The sequence below is a fragment of the Entelurus aequoreus genome, linkage group LG08 (assembly GCF_033978785.1).
Source record: "Entelurus aequoreus isolate RoL-2023_Sb linkage group LG08, RoL_Eaeq_v1.1, whole genome shotgun sequence".
In the NCBI taxonomy this organism is placed as follows: Eukaryota; Metazoa; Chordata; class Actinopteri; order Syngnathiformes; family Syngnathidae; genus Entelurus; species Entelurus aequoreus.
The window spans coordinates 80,258,087-80,282,113 of record NC_084738.1 but is presented as its reverse complement, the minus strand read 5'-3'; the positions used below and the strand labels follow the sequence as shown (position 1 = coordinate 80,282,113).

General features: G+C 36.8%; 1 protein-coding gene across 2 annotated transcripts in view; it reads left to right on the top strand.

The window, feature by feature from the left end:
• The window catches only part of LOC133656328 (aryl hydrocarbon receptor-like), a 52,713-nt gene continuing 28,686 nt past the window's right edge, over positions 1 to 24,027 (top strand). For both annotated transcript variants that reach the window (XM_062057360.1, XM_062057359.1), the window contains exons 1-2: positions 1 to 559; positions 5,503 to 5,681. In XM_062057360.1, coding sequence (XP_061913344.1) covers positions 501 to 559; positions 5,503 to 5,681 — 238 coding nt within the window. In that variant the 5' untranslated portion in view covers positions 1 to 500. The remainder of the gene's footprint in view (positions 560 to 5,502; positions 5,682 to 24,027) is intronic.

Genomic DNA, 24,027 nt, shown 5'->3' with positions numbered 1-24,027 from the left:
GAGGCGTCAATGTCGTAAATCTCGCAGAAACTTGGCTGCTGTGGCGTAAATGCACAAAGAATCGCGTACAACCAACGTGATAGCGAGAGATCTGGGAATAAATATCTATTTTTGACATTCGTCGATGTTCAGGGGCAAACAAAGGCGAGAGTTTGCACTAATCGGAGGCCGCGGCGTAGCCACGTCGCTGAGTATCGAGCGACGTGATTGGCTGACGCGACGGAAGCGCACTCTCAAGCACATCCACTGGAAAAGTTAGCGAGATTGTTTTTTTTTCAAAATGTTCTTTTTCCTGCAAAGCACCGCGCGTCATTTTTCTATATTTGGATGATGTGCCTCTTTTTTGGTGGGAGGAAGAAGCACGTCGATGAATAACCACCAGAGCACCGGCTGCGTCGGCACATCCGGACGTCGACGTTAAACAATCGAGGACTTTATTATTATTATTATTATTGCCCTCCTTCCACAGCTGAAGTGAAGACAAAGTTGGGAGCGCCGCCATGCTGGGAAACGTCGGCGTGTACGCGGTGAAGAGGAGGAAGAAGCCCGCTCAGAAGAAGTACGTACTTTCTTTAATATGGAGGGGGGGGGATAGTTTGGTGCAAACACGATACAACCCTGCGCTATTTGGATGGAAGTTGTCTATAAACACTCCGGGTCTGCCACCCGAGGTCGTGCGCAACTATTAAAACACTTCCACGACGAACGTGGCTCACTTTGGCGGCGTTATTTAGCCACTTCCGGACTGCAGGTCGGGCAGGTCGGTGCCTGTTGCTGAGGTCGTGACGTCACGGGTTTAGATAAGGCCAGGTCGGGGGGGGGGGGGGGGGGGGGGTCCGCGGCCTCTTTAGCGCCGCCCTAGTGGAAATGGACAATGATGAAGAAAAAAATATGTATTTGGTTTTAATATGTTTTCTGTATGAGGACAAACTTTCTTAATGGTTAGAAACTCCACTGTTTACATCAAACATGCTTCGCTGGTGAGAGGATTTGGCGAGCGCCGTTTTGTCCTACTAATTTCAGCGGTCCTCGAACTCACCGTAGTTTGTTTACTTGTACAACTTTCGCCGACGCTGCCACAGAAAGACGTGTTTTGTGCCACTCCTTCTTTGTCTCGTTTTGTCCACCAAACGTTTTATGCTGTGCCCGAATGCACAAAGGTGAGCTTCGTTGATGTTATTGATTTATCAGGCATATTTGGTCAATCCACGACTGCAAGCTAATTGATGCTAACATGGTTAGAAACTCCACTGTTTACATCAAACATGCTTCGCTGAGGAGAGGATTTGGCGAGCGCCGTTTTGTCCTACTAATTTCAACGGTCCTTGAACTCACCGTAGTTTGTTTACTTGTACAACTTTCGCCGACGCTGCCCCAGAAAGATGTTTTATGTAGAGATGTCCGATAATGGCGTTCCGATATTTTCCAACCAGTGTTTCCCATAAACTGCCAAGATACCTGTGGCGGTGGAGGCGTGGCTATGGGCGTGGTCACCATGACATCATCGAGTAATTTGCATATTCTACTACAATGATATGATTTTCTCTAAAAAGGCTCAAAAAATGTATACTTACTAATTAATAATAACAGTTTTGTTTTAAACGTCCATCCATCCATCCATCCATTTTACAATATAATTACAACACTTTATGTACGTATTTATATACAGATTTGAACAATAAGTTATTCACTGAAATATATTTATTAATTGTGGTTCTTACAAAAAATATATCTTATAAAAATATAAAAGCTAAAATGTCTCTTAAAGCTCTGCCCCTTTTAATTAGTGCATACTAAATAATTTAACTTTAGCCTACTACTACAACCATATTATTTACCAGCAACATAAAGTGAAACAGAGGCAGAGGTGTCCTGCCACAGTCAGTAACAAATAAACAGAAAACAGTAGTGGTGGTAGATAGACACAAAGCTTCATCAAACATCTGATCCACTGAAAAAAGAGCTCCAAAAATCTTAATCCAACACTTCTCTTTTGTAAAGTAAATATGAACAGCCGATATGGGCATCTACATCAACTATATGATTTGCCTGAGAAGCTTGACAGGACACACAAAAAAATTTTTAAATAAATAAATATATAAATTTAAAAAAAAAAATTTTTTTTTGGGGCGGCCTTAATTTTTTCGTGGCGGGCCGCCACAAATAAATGAATGTGTGGGAAACACTGCACATTATTATGGCTAATTTTGTTGTGATGCCCCGCTGGATGCATTAAACAATGTAACAAGGTTTTACAAAATAAATCAACTCAAGTTATGGGGAAAAAAATGCCAACATGGCACTGCCATATTTATTATTGAAGTCACAAAGTGCATTATCTTTTTTAACATGCCTCAAAACAGCAGCTTGGAATTTGGGACATGCTCTCCCTGAGAGAGCATGAGGAGGTTGAGGTGGGCGGGGTTGAGTTGTAGAGGGTAGGGGGGGTGTATATTGTAGCGTCCCGGAAGAGTTAGTGCTGCAAGGGTTTCTGGGTGTTTGTTCTGTTGTGTTTATGTTGTGTTACGGTGCGGATGTTCTCCCGAAATGTGTTTGTCATTCTTGTTTGGTGTGGGTTCACAGTGTGGCGCATATTTGTAACAGTGTTAAAGTTGTTTATATGACTACCCTCAGTGTGACCTGTATGGCTGTTGACCAAGTATGCCTTGCATTCTTTTGTGTGTGTGAAAAGCCGTAGATATTATGTGACTGGGCCGGCACGCGAAGGCAGTGCCTTTTACGGTTTATTGGCGCTCTGTACTTCTCCCTACGTCCGTGTACACAGCGGCCTTTTAAAAAGTCATAAATAGTTACTTTTTGAAACCGATACCGATCATTTCCGATATTACATTTTAAAGCATTTATCGGCCGATAATATCGGCAGTCCGATTTTATCGGACATCTCTAGTTTTACACCAGGGTTTTTCAACCTTTTTTGAGCCAAGGCACATTTTTTGCGGTGAAATTAATGCGGAGGCACACCACCAGCAGAAATCATTAAAAAACAAAACTCAGTTGACAGTAAAAAGTTGTTGGATATGACTTTAAAGCATAACCAAGCATGCATCACTATAGCTCTTGTCTCAAAGTAGGTGTACTGTCACCACCTGTCACATCACACCCTGACTTATTTTCACTTTTTTTTGCTGTTTTCCTGCGTGTAGTGTTTTACTTCTTGTCTTGCGCTCCTATTTTGGTAGCTTTTTCTCTTTTTTTGGTATTTTCCTGTAGCAGTTTCATGTCTTCCTTTGAGCGATATTTCCCCCATCTACTTTGTTTTTATCCTTCTTTGTGGGGACATTGTTGATTGTCATGTCATATTCGGATGTACATTGTGGACGCCATCTTTGCTCCACAGTAAGTCTTTGCTGTCGTCCAGCATTCTGTTTTTGTTTACTTTGTAGCCAGTTCTGTTTTAGTTTGGTTCTGCATAGCCTTCCCTAAGCTTCAATGCCTTTTCTTAGCGGCACTCACCTTTTGTTTATTTTTGGTTTAAGCATCAGACACCTTTTTACCTGCACACTGCCTCCCGCTGATCCCGACATCTACAAAGCAATTAGCTACCTGCTGCCACCTACTGATATGGAAGAGTATTACACGGTACTCTGCCGAGTTCTAGACAGCACCGACACTCAACAACACATCATTTGCAGACTATAATTACTGGTTCGCAAAAAATATTTTTAACCCAAATAGGTGAAATTAGATCATCTCCCACGGCACACTAGACTGTATCTCACGCCGCGCCACAGTGGTTGAAAAAACACTGTTTTATGCCACTCCTTCTTCGTCTCATTTTGTCCACCAAACGTTTTATGCTGTGCCCGAATGCACAAAGGTGAGCTTTGTTGATGTTATTGATTTATCAGGCATATTTGGTCACTGCATGACTGCAAGCTAATTGATGCTAACATGCTATTTAGGCTAGCTGTATGTACATATCGCGTCATTATGCCTCGTTTGTTTACTTGTACAACTTTCGCCGACGCTGCCACAGAAAGACGTGTTTTATGCCACTCCTTTGTCTCATTTTGTCCACCAAACGTTTTATGCTGTGCCCGAATGCACAGAGGTGAGCTTTGTTGATGTTATTGACCTATCAGGCATATTTGGTCAATCCATGACTGCAAGCTACTTGATGCTAACATGCTATTTAGGCTAGCTGTATGTACGTATTGCGTCATTATGCGTCGTTTGTAGGTATATTTGAGCTCTTTTAATATCCTTTACTTATGTCCTCTGTGTGTTTAATTTATATTTTTTTGGTCTATTATAGTTTTTATGTTTTTTTACTTTGTAGTTTTATGTTATTAATGTGTAATTAACATGTTATTATTCATAACCAGCCCCCCAAACATGTCAACATCTCCCAAAACTTGTCTCAATCGTTTGTGTTGCATTTTTTATCTTACTTTCATAGTTTTTATGTTATTTGTTATAGTTTTTGTTATTAATGTGTAATTAACATGTTATTATTCAACACCAGCCCCCCAAACATGTCCATATCTCCCAAAACTTGTCCCTAATGTTTGTGTTGCATTTTTTTTTTTTATCTAACTTTAATAGTTTTTATGTTATTTGTTATAGTTTTTATGCCATAACTGTGTAATTAACATGTGCTGCAACATTTTTCTTGTCCAATTGTTATTGTTCTTAGGCTGTCAATGTTTTTTTTTTTTTTTATGTTATTAATGTGTAATTAACATGTTATTATTCATAACCAGCCCCCCCCAAACATGCCAAAATCTCCCAAAACTTGTCCCAATCGTTTGTGTTGCAATTTCTTTGTCTATCATAGTTTTTATGCTATTTGTTATAGTTTTGTTATTAATGTGTAATTAACATGTTATTATTTATAACCAGACCCCCCCCAACATGTCAACATTTCCCCAAACTTGTTGCAGTCGTTTGTGCTGCAACATTTTTCTTGTCCAATTATTATAGTTCTTATGTTATTAATGTTTTTTAGTTTGTATGTTATTAATATGTAATTAGGGTGTTATTAATCATAACCAGCCCCCCCCAAACATGTCAACATTTCGCACTTGTCACAATCGTTTGTGCTGCAAAACTTTTCTTGTTCATTATAGTTTTTATGTATTTTACTTTGTAGTTTTGTTATTAATGTGTAATTAACATGTTATTATTCATAACCAGCCCCCCCCAAGCATGTCAACATTTCCCCAAACTTGTCCCAATTATTTGTGTTGTGTTCAATTGTTATTGTTCTTATCCTGTCAATGTTATTTTAGTTTTTCTGTTATTAATGTGTAATTAATGTGCTATTACTCACAAAAGTGTCAAAATCGTTTGTGCTTCAACTTTTGTTGTCCAATTATTATAGTTGTTATTATTAATGTTTTCTTAGGGATATTTTGACACAGTTGCAGTTGAATAATGATTAATAACACATTGATAACAAACACTGTAATAGAAACAATATTTTGGGGGAGATTTTGACAAGGTGTTCATTGTGTGTGTGTGTGTGTGCTCGTCACCCAGCGCCTCACACCCGCCCGTCAAAACCAACCCGTCCAAGCGCCACCGGGACCGCCTCAACATGGAGCTGGAGCGCCTGACCGGCCTGCTGCCCTTTTCCGAGGAGGTGCGCGGCCGCCTGGACAAGCTGTCGGTGCTGCGGCTCAGCGTGGGCTACCTCAAAGTCAAGACCTACTTCCACGGTCAGTGAACGCCTCACTGCACGATTTCAACTAGATCAGGCAAGTCCTGGTGTGAATGCTGAAGTAGAAGTGAAATGCTGACAGAATGTAAGAATAGTTTCAATGTTGGAATGCTTTCAATTTCCAGGAAAACCGGCATTTTTTTTGGATAGATTGAATTTCCAGGATGAGTGGAATGTGTTGATGTTGGAATGCTTTGAATAGGTTGGATAAATGCGGGAATTGTGCAACTTGGAAAAATGTCCCATTCGTTTCAATGGGAACTTCCTGGAATTTTTTTTAATTTTGGGAAATGTTATTTTGAAAAGGATTAAGAGCATGAATGAGCTGAATTGGTTGGTGTTGGAATTGTCTAAATCGGTCAAGAAATGTTAAAGTAGTAACCGTTTTTAACTGAAAAATAGAATTTCGGGAAAACCGGGAATTTTTCAAGTTCTTAAACCAACTTGTTTTTTTGTCCTGACTAAGAGGAATGTTTTGACGGCGGAACGGTTGAAATGGGTTGAAAAATGTGAAAGGAGTCATCGCTCTAAAGGAGGTTGGAAATAAGGTTAGATAAAAAAAAAACAGGAATTCCTGGAAATTTGTCGAATGTGGAAAAATGGTTGTTTGAATTTCCGGGATGAGTGGAATGTGTTGATGTTGGAATGCTTTGAATAGGTTGGATAAATGTGGGAATTGTGCAACTTGTCAAAAATGTCCCATTCATTTCAATGGGAACTTCCTGGAATTTTTTTTAATTTTGGGAAATGTTATTTTGAAAAGGATTAAGAGCATGAATGAGCTGAATTGGTTGGTGTTGGAATTGTTTAAATCGGTCAAGAAATGTTAAAGTAGTAACCGTCTTTAACTGAAAAATTGAATTTCGGGAAAACCGGGAATTTTTCAAGATCTTAAACCAACTTGTTTTTTTGTCCTGACTAAGAGGAATGTTTTGACGGCGGAACGGTTGAAATGGGTTGAAAAATGTGAAAGGAGTCATCGCTCTTAAAAAGGTTAGATAAAAAAAATTCCTGGAATTCCTGGAAATTTGTCGAATGTGGAAAAATGATTGTTTGAATTTCCAGGATGAGTGGAATGTGTTGATGTTGGAATGGTTTGAATAGGTTGGATAAATGTGGGAGTTGTGCAACTTGTCAAAAATGTCCCATTCATTTCAATGGGAACTTCCTGGAATTTTTTTAATTTTGGAAAACGTTATTTTGAAAAGGATTAAGAGCATGAATGAGCTGAATTGGTTGGTGTTGGAATTGTTTAAATCGGTCAAGAAATGTTAAAGTAGTAACCGTCTTTAACTGAAAAATGGAATTTCGGGAAAACCGGGAATTTTTCAAGTTCTTAAACCAACTTGTTTTTTTGTCCTGACTAAGAGGAATGTTTTGACGGCGGAACGGTTGAAATGGGTTGAAAAATGTGAAAGGAGTCATCGCTCTAAAAAAGGTTAGATAAAAAAATTCCTGGAATTCCTGGAAATTTGTCGAATGTGGAAAAATGGTTGTTTGAATTTCCAGGATGAGTGGAATGTGTTGATGTTGGAATGGTTTGAATAGGTTGGATAAATGTGGGAGTTGTGCAACTTGTCAAAAATGTCCCATTCATTTCAATGGGAACTTCCTGGAATTTTTTTTAATTTTGGGAAATGTTATTTTGAAAAGGATTAAGAGCATGAATGAGCTGAATTGGTTGGTGTTGGAATTGTTTAAATCGGTCAAGAAATGTTAAAGTAGTAACCGTCTTTAACTGAAAAATTGAATTTCGGGAAAACCGGGAATTTTTCAAGATCTTAAACCAACTAGTTTTTTTGTCCTGACTAAGAGGAATGTTTTGACGGCGGAACGGTTGAAATGGGTTGAAAAATGTGAAAGGAGTCATCGCTCTAAAAAAGGTTAGATAAAAAAAATTCCTGGAATTCCTGGAAATTTGTCGAATGTGGAAAAATGATTGTTTGAATTTCCAGGATGAGTGGAATGTGTTGATGTTGGAATGGTTTGAATAGGTTGGATAAATGTGGGAATTGTGCAACTGGTCAAAAATGTCCCATTCATTTCAATGGGAACTTCCTGGAATTTTTTTAATTTTGGGAAACGTTATTTTGAAAAGGATTAAGAGCATGAATGAGCTGAATTGGTTGGTGTTGGAATTGTTTAAATCGGTCAAGAAATGTTAAAGTAGTAACCGTTTTTAACTGAAAAATGGAATTTCGGGAAAACCGGGAATTTTTCAAGTTTTTAAACCAACTTGTTTTTTTGTCCTGACTAAGAGGAATGTTTTGACGGCGGAACGGTTGAAATGGGTTGAAAAATGTGAAAGGAGTCATCGCTCTAAAAAAGGTTGGAAATAAGGTTAGATTAAAAAAAAAAGGAATTTCTGGAAATTTGTCGAATGTGGAAAAATGGTTGTTTGAATTTCCAGGATGAGTGGAATGTGTTGATGTTGGAATGGTTTGAATAGGTTGGATAAATGTGGGAGTTGTGCAACTTGTCAAAAATGTCCCATTCATTTCAATGGGAACTTCCTGGAATTTTTTTAATTTTGGAAAACGTTATTTTGAAAAGGATTAAGAGCATGAATGAGCTGAATTGGTTGGTGTTGGAATTGTTTAAATCGGTCAAGAAATGTTAAAGTAGTAACCGTCTTTAACTGAAAAATGGAATTTCGGGAAAACCGGGAATTTTTCAAGTTCTTAAACCAACTTGTTTTTTTGTCCTGACTAAGAGGAATGTTTTGACGGCGGAACGGTTGAAATGGGTTGAAAAATGTGAAAGGAGTCATCGCTCTAAAAAAGGTTAGATTAAAAAAAATCCTGGAATTCCTGGAAATTTGTCGAATGTGGAAAAATGGTTGTTTGAATTTCCAGGATGAGTGGAATGTGTTGATGTTGGAATGGTTTGAATAGGTTGGATAAATGTGGGAATTGTGCAACTTGGAAAAATGTCCCATTCGTTTCAATGGGAACTTCCTGGAATTTTTTTTAATTTTGGGAAACGTTATTTTGAAAAGGATTAAGAGCATGAATGAGCTGAATTGGTTGGTGTTGGAATTGTCTAAATCGGTCAAGAAATGTTAAAGTAGTAACCGTTTTTAACTGAAAAATAGAATTTCGGGAAAACCGGGAATTTTTCAAGTTCTTAAACCAACTTGTTTTTTTGTCCTGACTAAGAGGAATGTTTTGACGGCGGAACGGTTGAAATGGGTTGAAAAATGTGAAAGGAGTCATCGCTCTAAAGGAGGTTGGAAATAAGGTTAGATAAAAAAAAAAACAGGAATTCCTGGAAATTTGTCGAATGTGGAAAAATGGTTGTTTGAATTTCCGGGATGAGTGGAATGTGTTGATGTTGGAATGCTTTGAATAGGTTGGATAAATGTGGGAATTGTGCAACTTGTCAAAAATGTCCCATTCATTTCAATGGGAACTTCCTGGAATTTTTTTTAATTTTGGGAAATGTTATTTTGAAAAGGATTAAGAGCATGAATGAGCTGAATTGGTTGGTGTTGGAATTGTTTAAATCGGTCAAGAAATGTTAAAGTAGTAACCGTCTTTAACTGAAAAATTGAATTTCGGGAAAACCGGGAATTTTTCAAGATCTTAAACCAACTTGTTTTTTTGTCCTGACTAAGAGGAATGTTTTGACGGCGGAACGGTTGAAATGGGTTGAAAAATGTGAAAGGAGTCATCGCTCTTAAAAAGGTTAGATAAAAAAAATTCCTGGAATTCCTGGAAATTTGTCGAATGTGGAAAAATGATTGTTTGAATTTCCAGGATGAGTGGAATGTGTTGATGTTGGAATGGTTTGAATAGGTTGGATAAATGTGGGAGTTGTGCAACTTGTCAAAAATGTCCCATTCATTTCAATGGGAACTTCCTGGAATTTTTTTAATTTTGGAAAACGTTATTTTGAAAAGGATTAAGAGCATGAATGAGCTGAATTGGTTGGTGTTGGAATTGTTTAAATCGGTCAAGAAATGTTAAAGTAGTAACCGTCTTTAACTGAAAAATGGAATTTCGGGAAAACCGGGAATTTTTCAAGTTCTTAAACCAACTTGTTTTTTTGTCCTGACTAAGAGGAATGTTTTGACGGCGGAACGGTTGAAATGGGTTGAAAAATGTGAAAGGAGTCATCGCTCTAAAAAAGGTTAGATAAAAAAATTCCTGGAATTCCTGGAAATTTGTCGAATGTGGAAAAATGGTTGTTTGAATTTCCAGGATGAGTGGAATGTGTTGATGTTGGAATGGTTTGAATAGGTTGGATAAATGTGGGAGTTGTGCAACTTGTCAAAAATGTCCCATTCATTTCAATGGGAACTTCCTGGAATTTTTTTTAATTTTGGGAAATGTTATTTTGAAAAGGATTAAGAGCATGAATGAGCTGAATTGGTTGGTGTTGGAATTGTTTAAATCGGTCAAGAAATGTTAAAGTAGTAACCGTCTTTAACTGAAAAATTGAATTTCGGGAAAACCGGGAATTTTTCAAGATCTTAAACCAACTAGTTTTTTTGTCCTGACTAAGAGGAATGTTTTGACGGCGGAACGGTTGAAATGGGTTGAAAAATGTGAAAGGAGTCATCGCTCTAAAAAAGGTTAGATAAAAAAAATTCCTGGAATTCCTGGAAATTTGTCGAATGTGGAAAAATGATTGTTTGAATTTCCAGGATGAGTGGAATGTGTTGATGTTGGAATGGTTTGAATAGGTTGGATAAATGTGGGAATTGTGCAACTGGTCAAAAATGTCCCATTCATTTCAATGGGAACTTCCTGGAATTTTTTTAATTTTGGGAAACGTTATTTTGAAAAGGATTAAGAGCATGAATGAGCTGAATTGGTTGGTGTTGGAATTGTTTAAATCGGTCAAGAAATGTTAAAGTAGTAACCGTTTTTAACTGAAAAATGGAATTTCGGGAAAACCGGGAATTTTTCAAGTTTTTAAACCAACTTGTTTTTTTGTCCTGACTAAGAGGAATGTTTTGACGGCGGAACGGTTGAAATGGGTTGAAAAATGTGAAAGGAGTCATCGCTCTAAAAAAGGTTGGAAATAAGGTTAGATTAAAAAAAAAAGGAATTTCTGGAAATTTGTCGAATGTGGAAAAATGGTTGTTTGAATTTCCAGGATGAGTGGAATGTGTTGATGTTGGAATGGTTTGAATAGGTTGGATAAATGTGGGAGTTGTGCAACTTGTCAAAAATGTCCCATTCATTTCAATGGGAACTTCCTGGAATTTTTTTAATTTTGGAAAACGTTATTTTGAAAAGGATTAAGAGCATGAATGAGCTGAATTGGTTGGTGTTGGAATTGTTTAAATCGGTCAAGAAATGTTAAAGTAGTAACCGTCTTTAACTGAAAAATGGAATTTCGGGAAAACCGGGAATTTTTCAAGTTCTTAAACCAACTTGTTTTTTTGTCCTGACTAAGAGGAATGTTTTGACGGCGGAACGGTTGAAATGGGTTGAAAAATGTGAAAGGAGTCATCGCTCTAAAAAAGGTTAGATTAAAAAAAATCCTGGAATTCCTGGAAATTTGTCGAATGTGGAAAAATGGTTGTTTGAATTTCCAGGATGAGTGGAATGTGTTGATGTTGGAATGGTTTGAATAGGTTGGATAAATGTGGGAGTTGTGCAACTTGTCAAAAATGTCCCATTCATTTCAATGGGAACTTCCTGGAATTTTTTTTAATTTTGGGAAATGTTATTTTGAAAAGGATTAAGAGCATGAATGAGCTGAATTGGTTGGTGTTGGAATTGTTTAAATCGGTCAAGAAATGTTAAAGTAGTAACCGTCTTTAACTGAAAAATGGAATTTCGGGAAAACCGGGAATTTTTCAAGATCTTAAACCAACTTGTTTTTTTGTCCTGACTAAGAGGAATGTTTTGACGGCGGAACGGTTGAAATGGGTTGAAAAATGTGAAAGGAGTCATCGCTCTAAAAAAGGTTAGATAAAAAAAATTCCTGGAATTCCTGGAAATTTGTCGAATGTGGAAAAATTATTGTTTGAATTTCCAGGATGAGTGGAATGTGTTGATGTTGGAATGGTTTGAATAGGTTGGATAAATGTGGGAATTGTGCAACTTGTCAAAAATGTCCCATTCATTTCAATGGGAACTTCCTGGAATTTTTTTTAATTTTGGGAAATGTTATTTTGAAAAGGATTAAGAGCATGAATGAGCTGAATTGGTTGGTGTTGGAATTGTTTAAATCGGTCAAGAAATGTTAAAGTAGTAACCGTTTTTAACTGAAAAATGGAATTTCGGGAAAACCGGGAATTTTTCAAGTTCTTAAACCAACTTGTTTTTTTGTCCTGACTAAGAGGAATGTTTTGACGGCGGAACGGTTGAAATGGGTTGAAAAATGTGAAAGGAGTCATCGCTCTAAAAAAGGTTAGATTAAAAAAATTCCTGGAATTCCTGGAAATTTGTCGAATGTGGAAAAATTATTGTTTGAATTTCCAGGATGAGTGGAATGTGTTGATGTTGGAATGGTTTGAATAGGTTGGATAAATGTGGGAATTGTGCAACTTGTCAAAAATGTCCCATTCATTTCAATGGGAACTTCCTGGAATTTTTTTTTAATTTTGGGAAATGTTATTTTGAAAAGGATTAAGAGCATGAATGAGCTGAATTGGTTGGTGTTGGAATTGTTTAAATCGGTCAAGAAATGTTAAAGTAGTAACCGTTTTTAACTGAAAAATGGAATTTCGGGAAAACCGGGAATTTTTCAAGTTCTTAAACCAACTTGTTTTTTTGTCCTGACTAAGAGGAATGTTTTGACGGCGGAACGGTTGAAATGGGTTGAAAAATGTGAAAGGAGTCATCGCTCTAAAAAAGGTTAGATAAAAAAAATTCCTGGAATTCCTGGAAATTTGTCGAATGTGGAAAAATGATTGTTTGAATTTCCAGGATGAGTGGAATGTGTTGATGTTGGAATGGTTTGAATAGGTTGGATAAATGTGGGAATTGTGCAACTTGTCAAAAATGTCCCATTCATTTTAATGGGAACTTCCTGGAATTTTTTTTAATTTTGGGAAATGTTATTTTGAGAAGGATTAAGAGCATGAATGAGCTGAATTGGTTGGTGTTGGAATTGTTTAAATCGGTCAAGAAATGTTAAAGTAGTAACCGTTTTTAACTGAAAAATGGAATTTCGGGAAAACCGGGAATTTTTCAAGTTCTTAAACCAACTTGTTTTTTTGTCCTGACTAAGAGGAATGTTTTGACGGCGGAACGGTTGAAATGGGTTGAAAAATGTGAAAGGAGTCATCGCTCTAAAAAAGGTTAGATAAAAAAAATTCCTGGAATTCCTGGAAATTTGTCGAATGTGGAAAAATGATTGTTTGAATTTCCAGGATGAGTGGAATGTGTGGATGTTGGAATGGTTTGAATAGGTTGGATAAATGTGGGAGTTGTGCAACTTGTCAAAAATGTCCCATTCATTTCAATGGGAACTTCCTGGAATTTTTTTAATTTTGGAAAACGTTATTTTGAAAAGGATTAAGAGCATGAATGAGCTGAATTGGTTGGTGTTGGAATTGTTTAAATCGGTCAAGAAATGTTAAAGTAATAACCGTCTTTAACTGAAAAATGGAATTTCGGGAAAACCGGGAATTTTTCAAGTTCTTAAACCAACTTGTTTTTTTGTCCTGACTAAGATGAATGTTTTGACGGCGGAACGGTTGAAATGGGTTGAAAAATGTGAAAGGAGTCATCGCTCTAAAAAAGGTTAGATAAAAAAAATTCCTGGAATTCCTGGAAATTTGTCGAATGTGGAAAAATTATTGTTTGAATTTCCAGGATGAGTGGAATGTGTTGATGTTGGAATGGTTTGAATAGGTTGGATAAATGTGGGAATTGTGCAACTTGTCAAAAATGTCCCATTCATTTCAATGGGAACTTCCTGGAATTTTTTTTAATTTTGGGAAACGTTATTTTGAAAAGGATTAAGAGCATGAATGAGCTGAATTGGTTGGTGTTGGAATTGTTTAAATCGGTCAAGAAATGTTAAAGTAGTAACCGTCTTTAACTGAAAAATTGAATTTCGGGAAAACCGGGAATTTTTCAAGTTCTTAAACCAACTTGTTTTTTTGTCCTGACTAAGAGGAATGTTTTGACGGCGGAACGGTTGAAATGGGTTGAAAAAATGTGAAAGGAGTCATCGCTCTAAAAAAGGTTGGAAATAAGGTTACATAAAAAAACCAGGAATTCCTGGAAATTTGTTGAATGTGGAAAAATGGTTGTTTGAATTTCCGGGATGAGTGGAATGTGTTGATGTTAGAATGGTTTGAATAGGTCGGATAAATGTGGGAATTGTGCAACTTGTCAAAAATGTCCCATTCATTTCAATGGGAACTTCCTGGAATTTTTTGTAATTTTGGGAAACGTTATTTTGAAAAGGATTAAGAGCATGAATGAGCTGAATTGGTTGGTGTTGGAATTGTCTAAATCGGTCAAGAAATGTTAAAGTAGTAACCGTTTTTAACTGAAAAATAGAATTTCGGGAAAACCGGGAATTTTTCAAGTTCTTAAACCAACTTGTTTTTTTGTCCTGACTAAGAGGAATGTTTTGACGGCGGAACGGTTGAAATGGGTTGAAAAAATGTGAAAGGAGTCATCGCTCTAAAAAAGGTTGGAAATAAGGTTACATAAAAAAACCAGGAATTCCTGGAAATTTGTCGAATGTGGAAAAATGGTTGTTTGAATTTCCGGGATGAGTGGAATGTGTTGATGTTGGAATGGTTTGAATAGGTTGGATAAATGTGGGAATTGTGCAACTTGTCAAAAATGTCCCATTCATTTCAATGGGAACTTCCTGGAATTTTTTTAATTTTGGAAAACGTTATTTTGAAAAGGATTAAGAGCATGAATGAGCTGAATTGGTTGGTGTTGGAATTGTTTAAATTGGTCAAGAAATGTTAAAGTAGTAACCGTCTTTAACTGAAAAATGGAATTTCGGGAAAACCGGGAATTTTTCAAGTTCTTAAACCAACTTGTTTTTTTGTCCTGACTAAGAGGAATGTTTTGACGGCGGAACGGTTGAAATGGGTTGAAAAATGTGAAAGGAGTCATCGCTCTAAAAAAGGTTGGAAATAAGGTTAGATTTAAAAAAAAAAAGGAATTTCTGGAAATTTGTTGAATGTGGAAAAATGGTTGTTTGAATTTCCAGGATGAGTGGAATGTGTTGATGTTGGAATGGTTTGAATAGGTTGGATAAATGTGGGAGTTGTGCAACTTGTCAAAAATGTCCCATTCATTTCAATGGGAACTTCCTGGAATTTTTTTAATTTTGGAAAACGTTATTTTGAAAAGGATTAAGAGCATGAATGAGCTGAATTGGTTGGTGTTGGAATTGTTTAAATCGGTCAAGAAATGTTAAAGTAGTAACCGTCTTTAACTGAAAAATTGAATTTCGGGAAAACCGGGAATTTTTCAAGTTCTTAAACCAACTTGTTTTTTTGTCCTGACTAAGAGGAATGTTTTGACGGCGGAACGGTTGAAATGGGTTGAAAAATGTGAAAGGAGTCATCGCTCTAAAAAAGGTTGGAAATAAGGTTAGATTAAAAAAAACGGGAATTCCTGGAAATTTGTCGAATGTGGAAAAATGGTTGTTTGAATTTCCGGGATGAGTGGAATGTGTTGATGTTGGAATGGTTTGAATAGGTTGGATAAATGTGGGAATTGTGCAACTTGTCAAAAATGTCCCATTTATTTCAATGGGAACTTCCTGGAATTTTTTTAATTTTGGAAAACGTTATTTTGAAAAGGATTAAGAGCATGAATGAGCTGAATTGGTTGGTGTTGGAATTGTTTAAATCGGTCAAGAAATGTTAAAGTAGTAACCGTCTTTAACTGAAAAATGGAATTTCGGGAAAACCGGGAATTTTTCAAGTTCTTAAACCAACTTGTTTTTTTGTCCTGACTAAGAGGAATGTTTTGACGGCGGAACGGTTGAAATGGGTTGAAAAATGTGAAAGGAGTCATCGCTCTAAAAAAGGTTAGATAAAAATAATTCCTGGAATTCCTGGAAATTTGTCGAATGTGGAAAAATGTTTGTTTGAATTTCCAGGATGAGTGGAATGTGTTGATGTTGGAATGGTTTGAATAGGTTGGATAAATGTGGGAATTGTGCAACTTGTCAAAAATGTCCCATTCATTTCAATGGGAACTTCCTGGAATTTTTTTTAATTTTGGGAAACGTTATTTTGAAAAGGATTAAGAGCATGAATGAGCTGAATTGGTTGGTGTTGGAATTGTTTAAATCGGTCAAGAAATGTTAAAGTAGTAACCGTTTTTAACTGAAAAATTGAATTTCGGGAAAACCGGGAATTTTTCAAGTTCTTAAACCAACTTGTTTTTTTGTCCTGACTAAGAGGAATGTTTTGACGGCGGAACGGTTGAAATGGGTTGAAAAATGTGAAAGGAGTCATCGCTCTAAAAAAGGTTAGATAAAAAAAATTCCTGGAATTCCTGGAAATTTGTCGAATGTGGAAACATTATTGTTTGAATTTCCAGGATGAGTGGAATGTGTTGATGTTGGAATGGTTTGAATAGGTTGGATAAATGTGGGAATTGTGCAACTTGTCAAAAATGTCCCATTCATTTCAATGGGAACTTCCTGGAATTTTTTTTAATTTTGGGAAATGTTATTTTGAAAAGGATTAAGAGCATGAATGAGCTGAATTGGTTGGTGTTGGAATTGTTTAAATCGGTCAAGAAATGTTAAAGTAGTAACCGTTTTTAACTGAAAAATGGAATTTCGGGAAAACCGGGAATTTTTCAAGTTCTTAAACCAACTTGTTTTTTTGTCCTGACTAAGAGGAATGTTTTGACGGCGGAACGGTTGAAATGGGTTGAAAAATGTGAAAGGAGTCATCGCTCTAAAAAAGGTTAGATAAAAATAATTCCTGGAATTCCTGGAAATTTGTCGAATGTGGAAAAATGTTTGTTTGAATTTCCAGGATGAGTGGAATGTGTTGATGTTGGAATGGTTTGAATAGGTTGGATAAATGTGGGAATTGTGCAACTTGTCAAAAATGTCCCATTCATTTCAATGGGAACTTCCTGGAATTTTTTTTAATTTTGGGAAATGTTATTTTGAAAAGGATTAAGAGCATGAATGAGCTGAATTGGTTGGTGTTGGAATTGTTTAAATCGGTCAAGAAATGTTAAAGTAGTAACCGTTTTTAACTGAAAAATGGAATTTCGGGAAAACCGGGAATTTTTCAAGTTCTTAAACCAACTTGTTTTTTTGTCCTGACTAAGAGGAATGTTTTGACGGCGGAACGGTTGAAATGGGTTGAAAAATGTGAAAGGAGTCATCGCTCTAAAAAAGGTTAGATAAAAAAAATTCCTGGAATTCCTGGAAATTTGTCGAATGTGGAAAAATGATTGTTTGAATTTCCAGGATGAGTGGAATGTGTTGATGTTGGAATGGTTTGAATAGGTTGGATAAATGTGGGAATTGTGCAACTTGTCAAAAATGTCCCATTCATTTCAATGGGAACTTCCTGGAATTTTTTTTAATTTTGGGAAATGTTATTTTGAAAAGGATTAAGAGCATGAATGAGCTGAATTGGTTGGTGTTGGAATTGTTTAAATCGGTCAAAAAATGTTAAAGTAGTAACCGTTTTTAACTGAAAAATGGAATTTCGGGAAAACCGGGAATTTTTCAAGTTCTTAAACCAACTTGTTTTTTTGTCCTGACTAAGAGGAATGTTTTGACGGCGGAACGGTTTAAATGGGTTGAAAAATGTGAAAGGAGTCATCGCTCTAAAAAAGGTTAGATAAAAAAAATTCCTGGAATTCCTGGAAATTTGTCGAATATGGAAAAATTATTGTTTGAATTTCCAGGATGAGTGGAATGTGTTGATGTTGGAATGGTTTGAATAGGTTGGATAAATGTGGGAATTGTGCAACTTGTCAAAAATGTCCCCTTCATTTCAATGGGAACTTCCTGGAATTTTTTTTAATTTTGGGAAATGTTATTTTGAAAAGGATTAAGAGCATGAATGAGCTGAATTGGTTGGTGTTGGAATTGTTTAAATCGGTCAAGAAATGTTAAAGTAGTAACCGTCTTTAACTGAAAAATGGAATTTCGGGAAAACCGGGAATTTTTCAAGTTCTTAAACCAACTTGTTTTTTTGTCCTGACTAAGAGGAATGTTTTGACGGCGGAACGGTTGAAATGGGTTGAAAAATGTGAAAGGAGTCATCGCTCTAAAAAAGGTTAGATAAAAAAAATTCCTGGAATTCCTGGAAATTTGTCGAATGTGGAAAAACTATTGTTTGAATTTCCAGGATGAGTGGAATGTGTTGATGTTGGAATGGTTTGAATAGGTTGGATAAATGTGGGAGTTGTGCAACTTGTCAAAAATGTCCCATTCATTTCAATGGGAATTTCCTGGAATTTTTTTTAATTTTGGGAAATGTTATTTTGAAAAGGATTAAGAGCATGAATGAGCTGACTTGGTTGGTGTTGGAATTGTTTAAATCGGTCAAGAAATGTTAAAGTAGTAACCGTCTTTAACTGAAAAATGGAATTTCGGGAAAACCGGGAATTTTTCAAGTTCTTAAACCAACTTGTTTTTTTGTCCTGACTAAGAGGAATGTTTTGACGGCGGAACGGTTGAAATGGGTTGAAAAATGTGAAAGGAGTCATCGCTCTAAAAAAGGTTAGATAAAAAAAATTCCTGGAATTCCTGGAAATTTGTCGAATATGGAAAAATGATTGTTTGAATTTCCAGGATGAGTGGAATGTGTTGATGTTGGAATGGTTTGAATAGGTTGGATAAATGTGGGAATTGTGCAACTTGTCAAAAATGTCCCATTCATTTCAATGGGAACTTCCTGGAATTTTTTTTAATTTTGGGAAACGTTATTTTGAAAAGGATTTAAGAGCATGAATGAGCTGAATTGGTTGGTGTTGGAATTGTTTAAATCGGTCAAGAAATGTTAAAGTAGTAACCGTTTTTAACTGAAAAATGGAATTTCTGGAAAACCGGGAATTTTTCAAGTTCTTAAACCAACTTGTTTTTTTGTCCTGACTAAGAGGAATGTTTTGACGGCGGAATGGTTGAAATGGGTTGAAAAATGTGAAAGGAGTCATCGCTCTAAAAAAGGTTACATAAAAAAAATTCCTGGAATTCCTGGAAATTTGTCGAATGTGGAAAAATTATTGTTTGAATTTCCAGGATGAGTGGAATGTGTTGATGTTGGAATGGTTTGAATAGGTTGGATAAATGTGGGAATTGTGCAACTTGTCAAAAATGTCCCATTCATTTCAATGGGAACTTCCTGGAATTTTTTTTAATTTTGGGAAATGTTATTTTGAAAAGGATTAAGAGCATGAATGAGCTGAATTGGTTGGTGTTGGAATTGTTTAAATCGGTCAAAAAATGTTAAAGTAGTAACCGTTTTTAACTGAAAAATGGAATTTCGGGAAAACCGGGAATTTTTCAAGTTCTTAAACCAACTTGTTTTTTTGTCCTGACTAAGAGGAATGTTTTGACGGCGGAACGGTTTAAATGGGTTGAAAAATGTGAAAGGAGTCATCGCTCTAAAAAAGGTTAGATAAAAAAAATTCCTGGAATTCCTGGAAATTTGTCGAATATGGAAAAATTATTGTTTGAATTTCCAGGATGAGTGGAATGTGTTGATGTTGGAATGGTTTGAATAGGTTGGATAAATGTGGGAATTGTGCAACTTGTCAAAAATGTCCCCTTCATTTCAATGGGAACTTCCTGGAATTTTTTTTAATTTTGGGAAATGTTATTTTGAAAAGGATTAAGAGCATGAATGAGCTGAATTGGTTGGTGTTGGAATTGTTTAAATCGGTCAAGAAATGTTAAAGTAGTAACCGTCTTTAACTGAAAAATGGAATTTCGGGAAAACCGGGAATTTTTCAAGTTCTTAAACCAACTTGTTTTTTTGTCCTGACTAAGAGGAATGTTTTGACGGCGGAACGGTTGAAATGGGTTGAAAAATGTGAAAGGAGTCATCGCTCTAAAAAAGGTTAGATAAAAAAAATTCCTGGAATTCCTGGAAATTTGTCGAATGTGGAAAAACTATTGTTTGAATTTCCAGGATGAGTGGAATGTGTTGATGTTGGAATGGTTTGAATAGGTTGGATAAATGTGGGAGTTGTGCAACTTGTCAAAAATGTCCCATTCATTTCAATGGGAATTTCCTGGAATTTTTTTTAATTTTGGGAAATGTTATTTTGAAAAGGATTAAGAGCATGAATGAGCTGACTTGGTTGGTGTTGGAATTGTTTAAATCGGTCAAGAAATGTTAAAGTAGTAACCGTCTTTAACTGAAAAATGGAATTTCGGGAAAACCGGGAATTTTTCAAGTTCTTAAACCAACTTGTTTTTTTGTCCTGACTAAGAGGAATGTTTTGACGGCGGAACGGTTGAAATGGGTTGAAAAATGTGAAAGGAGTCATCGCTCTAAAAGAGGTTGGAAATAAGGTTGGATTAAAAAAAAACAGGAATTCCTGGAAATTTGTCGAATGTGGAAAAATGGTTGTTTGAATTTCCAGGATGAGTTGAATGTGTTGAAGGTGGATTGTTTATTGTTTCTTGTTTATTGAATGGATCTCCATTAGCTGACGCCAAGGCGACTGCTAGTCTTCCCGGGGTCCATATAGGAGCACACAAAATACAAATACAAAGACTACATGCATTACCAGACATTATACAAAGGAAAAATACAACATAAGATAAAAAAGCTAGTTAAACCCAGTATTAAAGGCCTACTGAAATGATTTTTTTTCCCATTTAAACGGGGATAGCAGATCCATTCTATGTGTCATACTTGATCATTTCGCGATATTGCCATATTTTTGCTGAAAGGATTTAGTAGAGAACAACGACGATAAAGTTTGCAACTTTTGCTCGCTGATAAAAAAAAGCCTTGCCTGTACCGGAAGTAGCGTGACGTCACAGGAGGAAGGACTCCTCACATTTCCACATTGTTTACACCAGCAGCGAGAGCGATTCGGACCGAGAAAGCGACGATTTATTTATTTATTACCCCATTAATTTGAGCCAGGATGAAAGATTCGTGGATGAGGAACATGAGAGTGAAGGACTAGAGTGCAGTGCAGGACGTATCTTTTTTCGCTCTGACTGTAACTTAGGTACAAGCTGGCTCATTGGATTCCACACTCTCTCCTTTTTCTATTGTGGATCACGGATTTGTATTTTAAACCACCTCGGATACTATATCCTCTTGAAAATGAGAGTCGAGAACGCGAAATGGACATTCACAGTGACAATTGTTGCGTTGACCAGCATTCCTCCAATGGGGAATTCAAATTGCTAGTCTCTCCCAGATTCTTTTTATGGCAATACGCTGATGTTTATATTCAATCTCCAGGCAATAGTTGGTATTTTGTAGTTTATTCTCAAAGCTTAGAGGACAAACCTGAGACCAACCCAGCACCCAAGCGTTCCCTAGCCCGGTCCAGATCGGTCTACCAAAACCCCGGAACTCCTGTCTACTTCCTCCTTCTCCTGTCCCCCCCACCTGCTGTTTCCCCAGTCTAGCTGTGCTCCTTATCTTAGGAATGTAATGGCAGTCTCAACAAAGACAGCGCTCTGACTCTAACCAAGGACACTCGAATCCAAGCACTTTGTACCACACGAGACATTAGCTGATGTAAATATGACTATAGGAGTTTTTAGAAAGAAGTAACACTTAAATATGGATATGCTTCCAACACTTTTATCCCCACGACAATACATCGGTGAACCACTTTAGCTACGGAGCTAACATGATAGCATCGGGCTTAGCTGCAGATAGAAACAAAAGAAATAAACCCCTGACTGGAAGGATAGACAGAAGATCAACAATACTATTAAACCATGGACCTGTAAATACACGGTTAATGCTTTCCAGCCTGGCAAAGCTTAACAATGCTGTTGCTAACGACGCCATTGAAGCTAACTTAGCTACGGGACCTCACAGAGCTATGCTAAAAACATTAGCTCTCCACCTACACCAGCCAGCCCTCATCTGCTCATCAACACCCGTGCTCACCTGCGTTCCAGCGATCGACGGAGCGACGAAGGACTTCACCCGATCATCGATGCGGTCGGCGGCTAGCGTCGGATAGCGCGTCTGCTATCCAAGTCAAAGTCCTCCTGGTTGTGTTGCTGCAGCCAGCCGCTAATACACCGATCCCACCTACAGCTTTCTTCTTTGCAGTCTTCATTGTTCATTAAACAAATTGCAAAAGATTCACCAACACAGATGTCCAGAATACTTTGGAATTTTGAGATGAAAACAGAGCTTTTTGTATTGGATTCAATGTAAATAAATAAATAATGATAAATGGGTTATACTTGTATAGCGCTTTTCTACCTTCAAGGTACTCAAAGCGCTTTGACAGTATTTCCACATTTACCCATTCACACACACATTCACACACTGATGGCGGGAGCTGCCATGCAAGGCGCTAACCAGCAGCCATCAGAGGCAAAGGGTGAAGTGTCTTGCCCAAGGACACAACGGACGTGACTAGGAAGGTAGAAGGTGGGGATTGAACCCCAGTAATCAGCAACACTCCGATTGCTGGCACAGCCACTCTACCAACTTCGCCATGCCGTCCCAATACTTCCGTTTCAACCATTGACGTCACGCGCATACGTCATCATACATAGACGTTTTCAACCGGAAGTTTCCCGGGAAATTTAAAATGTCACTTTATAAGTTAACCCGGCCGTATTGGCATGTGTTGCAATGTTAAGATTTCATCATTGATATATAAAATATCAGACTGCGTGGTCGCTAGTAGTGGCTTTCAGTAGGCCTTTAAAGTAGAGGCAGTACTGTATAGAGTTGTGTCATCTGCATACATAACCATATTGGTGTTTGTTGTAACACAGGGAAGATCATTAGTAAAAATAATAAAAAGTAAAGGACCTAAGCAGCTTCCTTGAGGCACGCCGCAGTAATTGTACTTGCGTTCAGATAGGCTACCATTGAAACACACTCTCTGTGATCTTCCTGATGATAGCTCAACATCCAAGGAAGTCACATACTATTAAAACCATATTTTCTGATCATTATGTTGTGATCTACGACATCGGATTGGTTTGAATCGGTTGAAAAATGTAGGAATTGTGGAAGTTTAAAACAAAGACAAATCAACGGTTTGAATCGGATAAAAAATGTGGGAGTTGTGAAATTTTGAAAAATGTCCCAATGGGAATTTTATGGAAAAGTTGGAATTTTGGGAGAAGCGGGATTTTATTAAAAATGATGATGAGCATGAATGTCCTGAATGAGATGAATTGGTTGGTGTTGGAATTGTTTAAATCGCTCAAGAAATGTTGAAGTAGTAACAGTTTTTAATTGAAAAATGGTATTGTGGAATTTTTGGGAAAACCGGGAATTTTTCAAGTCCTTAAACCAACTTGTTTTTTTGTCCTGATTAAGAGGAATGTTTTGACAGTGGAATGGTTGAAATGGGTTGTAAAATGTAAATGGAGTCATCGCACCAAAAAAGGTTGGAAATAAGGTTAGAAAAAACCCCAGGAGTTCCTGGAAATTTGTTGAACGTGGAAAAAATGGTTGTTTGAATTTCCAGGATGAGTTGAATGTGTTGAAGGTGGAATGGTTTGAATCGGTTGAAAAATGCGGGAATTGTGGAAGTTTGAAAAATGTATATTTCATTTTGAATGGGGAAAATGGTTCTAAAAACTGGGAATTCCAGGAAATCCAGGAAGTCGTAAAAATAATTGCTGTAGGAGAGCACACAATTCCTGAACAGGCTGAGTATTTTGAAATTGGAACGGTTTGAATTGGATGAAAAATGTGGGAGTTGTGGAACTTTAAAAAATGTCCCATTCTTGTCAATGGGAATTTCATGAAAATTTGGCAATGCCGGGAAAAGAGGGAATTTTATTGAAAGTTGTAAAAAAAAATTGAATGTTTTGGTTGGTGTTGGAATTTTTCAAATGGTCGAAGAAATGTTGAAGTAGTAATATTTTCCAATTCCGAAATGGTATTACGGAATTCCTGGAATTTGGGGAAAATCGGGAATGTTTCCAGTTCAAAAAACAATTTACTTTTTTGTCTTGATTAAGAGGAATGTTTTGACGGTTGAAGTGGGTTGAAAAATGTGGGAGGAGTAGTGGACAGAAAAAAGGGTGAAAATAGGGTTTGGAAAACTGGGAAGTCCTGGAATTTTTTTGAACTTTTAAAAATTATAGTTTGAATGTCCAGAATGAGTGGAATGTGTTGAAGGTGGAATGGTTTAAATAGGTTGAAAAATGTGGAAATGGTGGAAGTTTGAAAAATGTCCAATTCATTTTGAATGGGAAAAATGTCCCGGAAAGCCTGGAATTCTGGGAAATCT